The sequence below is a fragment of the Grammomys surdaster genome, unplaced genomic scaffold (assembly GCF_004785775.1).
Source record: "Grammomys surdaster isolate TR1022 unplaced genomic scaffold, NIH_TR_1.0 843, whole genome shotgun sequence".
NCBI classification, from domain to species: Eukaryota; Metazoa; Chordata; class Mammalia; order Rodentia; family Muridae; genus Grammomys; species Grammomys surdaster.
This window is the reverse complement of record NW_021605262.1, coordinates 3,823,456-3,829,828: the sequence shown is the minus strand read 5'-3', so window position 1 is coordinate 3,829,828 and position 6,373 is coordinate 3,823,456. Positions and strand designations below refer to the sequence as shown.

At 51.8% G+C, this 6,373-nt stretch overlaps 1 protein-coding gene across 1 annotated transcript; it reads right to left on the bottom strand.

Annotated features, from left to right (window-relative positions):
* Window positions 1–1,957: 1,957 nt before the first annotated feature.
* On the bottom strand, window positions 1,958–6,251 carry Irx2 (iroquois homeobox 2). Its single transcript, XM_028782765.1, has 5 exons — window positions 6,000–6,251; window positions 4,357–4,762; window positions 3,361–4,074; window positions 2,698–2,773; window positions 1,958–2,077 (listed from the first exon to the last, which is right to left on the bottom strand). Exons 1-4 carry the CDS (start codon window positions 6,249–6,251, stop codon window positions 2,721–2,723), a joined length of 1,425 nt encoding a protein of 474 aa, XP_028638598.1. The 3' UTR covers window positions 1,958–2,077; window positions 2,698–2,720.
* Between the last annotated feature and the right edge of the window lie 122 nt (window positions 6,252–6,373).

The window sequence follows — 6,373 nt, the reverse complement described above, 5'->3', positions numbered from 1 at the left end:
CAAAAAGACAACAGAAGTACCCCCTGACTCCCCAGCCCAGGAATCTTCCAGACAATATATATATATATCAATATCAGCTCAAAACATCTCCGTTTCCCAGGAGGCAGGGAGGAGAGAAAAAAGTACCTCATACCAGAAACTGACTTTAGGTCTGAGCTCTGAGTGTCCGTGCATTTCAGACCAATCCCTAAAGCCCAAGCGGCCTTCATTTACCCCCTCTGTAGGCACCGAGACTTAGTTCCTACCCAGGCCAGCCTGCTGGGGCTTTGCTTCAAGTACCTAAGATGACTTTCCAATACCCTTTCTAACAAGACCCCAGCAAGAGGCCACTAATTTCTATGGCACAAAAAGCCACTGGAGAGAGATCCTTTTGTCAATATCAACTCGCCTACAATTTCCCATCCTCAGCCCTGTCAGCCTATCGGAGCTGGCAGATGTTTAGACAAGATTTTATAAATCGTTCAATCTCAGCCCATAATGAACCCCAACTGACCATTCCAGAGCAGCCCAAAGCACCAGAGACCTCCCCCGCTGGGCTCCAATAACGCTCCCCTGCCGCACTGTTATTAATCATGGGATGAAATAGGTGAGCCTCTTGAAAAATAAGTGTATGATTGATTAAAGGGTAATCTAAGGAGCCATTATTCTTGCTTTATAAACGTAAGTTATATTCACTCAATTTATCTTTGCAGAGGAAACAAATGATTGTTCGTTTCTTCGCAGAAATTTTATTATATGGGTATCTACATAATTTGAGAAAAGCTGAAGTGACAGAGTGGTTGCTTTTATGATACTAATCAAAGGGGCTGGGTTATTTGGCTGCAAATTCCAGGCTGGTCCTGTAATTAGGAGGTGAGTAGACAATAAAGAGACAATGTCTGAGGATGTTTAAACTTTTCTTTTCCCTGAGGGTAAGGGTAAGCAGAGTGCCACAGTAAAGGATCTACTTCCCACCCCCTCCTGTTAGTGGGAGCTAAACAGAAAGAAAAGGTAAAGGGTTCTTCAAGAAATGTGCATGATCTATGTCAATGGAGATACTGCAGGCCGAGGAAAACAAGCGCCCCCATCAGTTATCGCTTGTGGGAGGACTCTCCAGTTTCAGTGGGAGGACCCTTCTCCAGCACCACAAAAGAAGATAAAATGCAGAGAGGTGGCATATCCTTTTATTTTTTTTTCCATGTTTTAGAAATTTACACTAAGAAGGGATTTGCATATTCAGAGAACAAAAACCTGAATTACTCTTTCCGCAATACATTTGTATGTAAATAAACTAGAACCATAGGTATCTCCCTGTTATACATTAATCTCTCTCTCAGGTCTGCAATTTTCAAATAAGCTCAAGAAGGAGATTTATTTCACTGGGCTCTTCACTTAAAAGGTAAGCTAGGGTCACCTTGGGGCAGGAACCAGGGCCACCACTGGAGCTTCTACCCAAACTGGTCTCCAGGAAAAATGAGCCCCCAACACCATTTTCTTGTAGGTGCATCTGTTTTTATTTACAGTTTTAGATATAAATTAGTAGAGAATTCATGTTAAACAACCAACAGAGATTGTATAACCAGCAATGTTCAAATAAAAACCAGGCAGGATTTATTTACAAAAGTTTTAGATTTCATTGCAATACAACTTGCATAAATTACTAGAAGCTTTATATCATTATAAAAATAAATATCAAATTTGTTTTCACTTCTGAAGGACTCAAGTTCTTCAATCACGTTAGTTCTACCGTGTACATTTTTTTTTTTTACAAATAAATTTTACAGCAAGTCCTATCACACCTATAGAATATATACCGTGGCAATGAAGTGATGAAGATATCCTGAGAAAAAACAGATTGTTTTCAAAAGTCACACAAACATAGGGAAGCTATACTATGCCAACAAGTTCTCATATGCCCAAAGAACGTGTGTCCAGTCCTTAGAGTCTGTGGATTGGCAGTGCAGTGTGCGTCCTCTTATACAGTGGCAAAATATGTGGTCCGGATTTCCACATCTGGGGTTTGTATCTGTGTATTTATGAGCTTGGGAAGGGAGAATGGCCTCCTGACTTTTTTTTCCAAAGCAATTGTGACACCTACCTGTGGACCAAGGAAAAGACCAAATCATCCCAAATTCTTCAGTTCCACACCAACACATCACAACACGCAAGCTTGTGTCTACTGGCTCTGCCTCTTTGCCATCTTCAGTGGCTAGAACTAGTAATGTTGTCTAGTTGTAAATTTGTGTAACAGCTCTGGGCTAGAAGAACTACAGAGTTCACTATGTCCATGTGGATACTGGACACCAAATAGCAGGCCCATGAAAGACCAGACCTACTGGTGTCTCTTTAATCTTTTTCTGAAAACAATATCCATTACAGGTTTTAATACCCAGGTTTCTGCACAACTCACTCATCAGACAAGGTGTCCTTTATGTGTCTAGAACAGTTTTGAATCACACAGAGATGCCCAAATTTTTTAAACCACCATCATCAACCAACAACACAGTGGTAGGGTGTGTGTGGGTGGTGTATGTGTGTTCCATTTAGAGAAATGATTCTCCAAAGCAGAACTTGAGCAGAAAAGAAAACAAAATCTGTAACACAGAAGGCAAAGAGGCTAGAAGAAACCCTCTATTCTCCAGCAAAACCACACAAATCCATACCGCACTGCACAGGAGAAGGACTTGGGGCTGGAGGCTGCAGAGGGAACCCACTTACTTGCACTGCTGAGCTTGGACCTCCTATAGGTAGGGCTGGACGCCTGCACCAACAACTGCACAGCCCTCACTGGAATCTGTCAGGGGAGGGGCAGTTAGTGAGGACAGGCTAAGGCCCCTGGCAGCTAAGCCCATACCAGCTCACACACACTCCCAGGAAATCTAAGATCCATTTTACTTATGCCCTTTCCCTTCTTCCTCTCCTTGAGCCCCAGTCTCAGGGTTGTAGAGTTAGGAACAATGGAGGTAGTGTAAGAAAATTAGGCCTCTGAGAGTTCCCCGGGAACCTGTGCTTTCCTTGAGCCAAAGGAAGATAGAATCCCACTAAGCTCCACTTTTAACCAACACCACAGAAGAAAGACTACACCCATCAGGGAGACAAGCACAGATCACACAAAATAAGTTTGCCAAAACAAAATAGTTACGATGATAATATTAACAGTAAATTAAATAAAGAGCAAATAAAGCAGGATAGACCTAAAAAAGAGGGCTAGCCTCTTTCGCTTTCACTCTTCAACCGGCCTCCCCACGCTGGCCTCCCAAATTCTGTGTCCTACAAGACGTTAAGTTGGTTCAAAGGTCTCACACTCCCAGCGCCCTTTCCCAGATTTCTTGCTTGTTCTGACTCACCAGGATCCCTCCCTGTGGGCTTCAGGCAGCCTACCTTTCTTGGGCTCGTAGCCGCCGCCCGGAGGCCTGTAGTGGGACTCCAGCGAATGGGAGCCCGCCTTGCCCGCGTCGCTGGTCGCCTTGGGCACGGCGTGCAGTGTCTCGCCTGGTGAGGAGGCCGCGGTATTGTACCGCAGAAGGCCCTGGCCTTGCAGCGCTGCGTTTAAGTTCCCGTAGTTTGTGTAGTTGCCATAGAAAGGGGACGTGTAATAGAGGTGGCGGCCCAGCAGCGGTGAAGCAGAATAGGGCGAGCCTCCCGGAGGGGCCCCAGACGAGGCAGGCGCGGCGGCAGCGGGCAGCCCCGGAGGCCCGCAACCCGGGCCCAAGCTTGGTTGCTTGAGGTCCGACGTGGCTATCTCGGCCAGCGACCACAGCTTGGGCTTGCTGGCGGGCGGCGGCGCTCCAGGCGACGTCCGGCTGCCTAGGGGCGTCTTGCCACCGCTGCCACCGCGCGGCGCGGTTTCTGGAGCCGGGCTCAGCAGGGGCGCCTCCACGCCGGTGAGAGGCGAGGAGGTCACTGGCTTGGGCGGCGCCAGGTCCCGCTCGCACTCGTCTTCGTCGTCGTCCTCATCCTCCAGGTCCTCAAACTTGTCCTTACACTCCGAGCCCGATTCACACAAGGGATCCCCGGCGCGGCAGGGCAATTTCTCCCCATCTGACTCCGCCGAGCACGAGTGGTCCGTGAGCGAGTCGACGTGTAGACTGATCCCTGCAGGGACCCGAGTACGGTGGGCGGAAAGCTGGACCAGCAGAAGCACCCGCACCCCCATCCTCCCAACATTCAGCAACAGCCTCCCCAAGACCCAGCATCTCACCCCAAAGCAACATTAAATGCGGCCCAGCCTCTCCACAGAGCCCGGGGACTCTCCAGCCCAAATCTATTTTCTAGGCCCAGGCTCCCGCGTGACAGGTGCGGAGTGTCCGCCCCAACCACAGCCCGCCTGGGAAGAAAGCTCGCTGAGAGCCTTCGCACGACTGCTGCCCCTCTCACCTTCGTCCTCCGCCGAGGTTTCTGTGCCGTCCTGAGCTTTGTCTGGACTCTCCTCCTTGCTTCTGGAAGCATCTCCCTCGTCCTCGTCCTCGTCTTCGCTTTTGTTCCTCGGGGCCCAGGTCATTTTGTTCTCCTTCTTGAGGCGCCGGCGCGCATTGGCGAACCAGGTGGAGACCTGCGTGAGGGTCATCTTGGTGATGATGGCCAGCATAATCTTCTCTCCTTTGGTGGGGTATGGGTTCTTGCGGTGTTCGTTGAGCCAGGCTTTCAGTGTAGCAGTGGCGTCCCGCGTGGCGTTCTTGCGGTATGCGGGGTCGTTGAGCTGGTATGGGTAGGCCGCGCTGCCATATGGGTGATAGCTGATGGCGCCAGTCATTCCAGTGGTGTGCGTGTCATATGGCGAGCCCTGGAACCCACAACAGCCTGTGAGTGAAGGGTGCATGGGCCCCTCAGGCGTCACCCCCAAGGCGACCCTCCGTCGGCCCCCTACTGCCTTTCCTGCTAGGCTTCTCTGGGTGGGAAACCTTTCTTCAGCCAGAGAACCAGAGAAATACAAGTCTAGCTGTTGGAAAACAAAACTATTGCCATTTGATTCTAGAATTTTGTTTTAACACCTTACTTTTTTCTAAAACAGCATAGTTTCCCGAGTAGCACGAACAATGTCAGCAAACCTATTTGGATAGTGCCGCACTTCTGCAAGTAGTTTCTTTATATCTAAATTTCATCAGAGGTTTCCCGCACTGCTCCCTCCCTCCCTTCCCTCCTTTATGTAGCTTTAAAAAAATACTTCGGAACCCCATTCCGCTATTCACCCTCTAAAGCAGAGTAAATTCAATTTGCAACTCAGAAGCTAGTCAGCGGTTCCAATTCTTCAACTACGTAGTAATTAGCATTTTAATTCATCCTTTAACGTTTAACTACCAGACGTTTGTAACCTTCTCCCAAGGCCTGGTTCCTACCCAGGGAATTCCACCTAGAGCAGACCCCCTCCCCGAATACATAGTGTCTTCACACGCCCCCAAAACTGCCATGACCCGCTCAAGCGGGGCCCATTCTCAGGACTCAGAGATGCTCAGGCAGATCCCGGGTCTCTGGAGCTGGAGCCCATAGGCCAAGTACGAACTCTGGCAGCACTTAGCGGGTCCCAAACCCGTTAACACATTATTACTTTCCCCTGAAAGCCGCATCGGCGAGACAGAAAAAAAGCCAAGATTAAAGAGCTTTGGCCTGGGTCTAGGGCAGCAGCCAGAGGCTCGGTTCCCGCCTCCCTCCCCCCCCATGACCCCGCCACTACCAGTCTGGCCAAGAAACCCAAACCTCTGCGGCATTGGCCCTAGAGGCCTGGACAGCGGCTGCTCTCGGTCTGGAACCATGCGGGGAGAGGGGCCGACCGATTCCACAGCCCCAGCAATCCGCACGCGCGGATTAGAGATAACTCGTGGCCCAGGCGCCGGGAGAGTGTAGCACTTCGCACGAGCTCAAGGGAAATCAGCCTAGGAGCTCTGCGGGTCAGTCCGGTCCCTTGTTTAGTGCGGCAGCGGGTGCTGGTGACTTTGGAGCCGCCGCCCGCGTCGCGTTCCCAGCGCCCAGCTCAACCCACGCCCCGGTCCCGGTCTCCCCAGCCCCCACCCCAAAGCGATTACCATGTACGACGGGAAGCCGGCAGCGGCGGCCGCGGCGGCGTCGGCCGAGTACTGCAGCGGGCTCCCGAAGCCGGTTGCCGCCTGCGCTGTGAAGGCCGCCGAGCCAGGGTACGGGCTGAACGCGGAGCCCGACGCCGAGCGCGCCAGCTCCTCGCTGCGCGGCGCCGCCAGCGCGGACGCGCCGTACGCGGGGCACGAGTAGAGCGCCAGCGAGCCGGGCGCTTGGTACAGGTAGCCCTGCGGGTAGGACATGGTGGGCGCGGGGCGCGGGGCCCGCGTCACACGGAGCAGCGGGCAGCGCGCGCGGCGCCCTCCATCCACGCCCGGCCGGGGCGCACCGGGGCCGCGGGCCGGGGCAGGCTGGGCTGGTGGGC

Bases quoted from the DNA above. Each gene is read 5' to 3' on its own strand.
- Irx2 (XM_028782765.1), bottom strand. From the start codon at position 6,251: ATGTCCTACCCGCAGGGCTACCTGTACCAAGCGCCCGGCTCGCTGGCG. The intron at 4,763-5,999 runs GTAATCGCTTTG...TGTGGGTTCCAG, and splicing joins CCGGCTTCCCGTCGTACATG to GGCTCGCCATATGACACGCA. The intron at 2,774-3,360 runs GTAGGCTGCCTG...CTCCCCTGACAG, and splicing joins CGGCTACGAGCCCAAGAAAG to ATTCCAGTGAGGGCTGTGCA.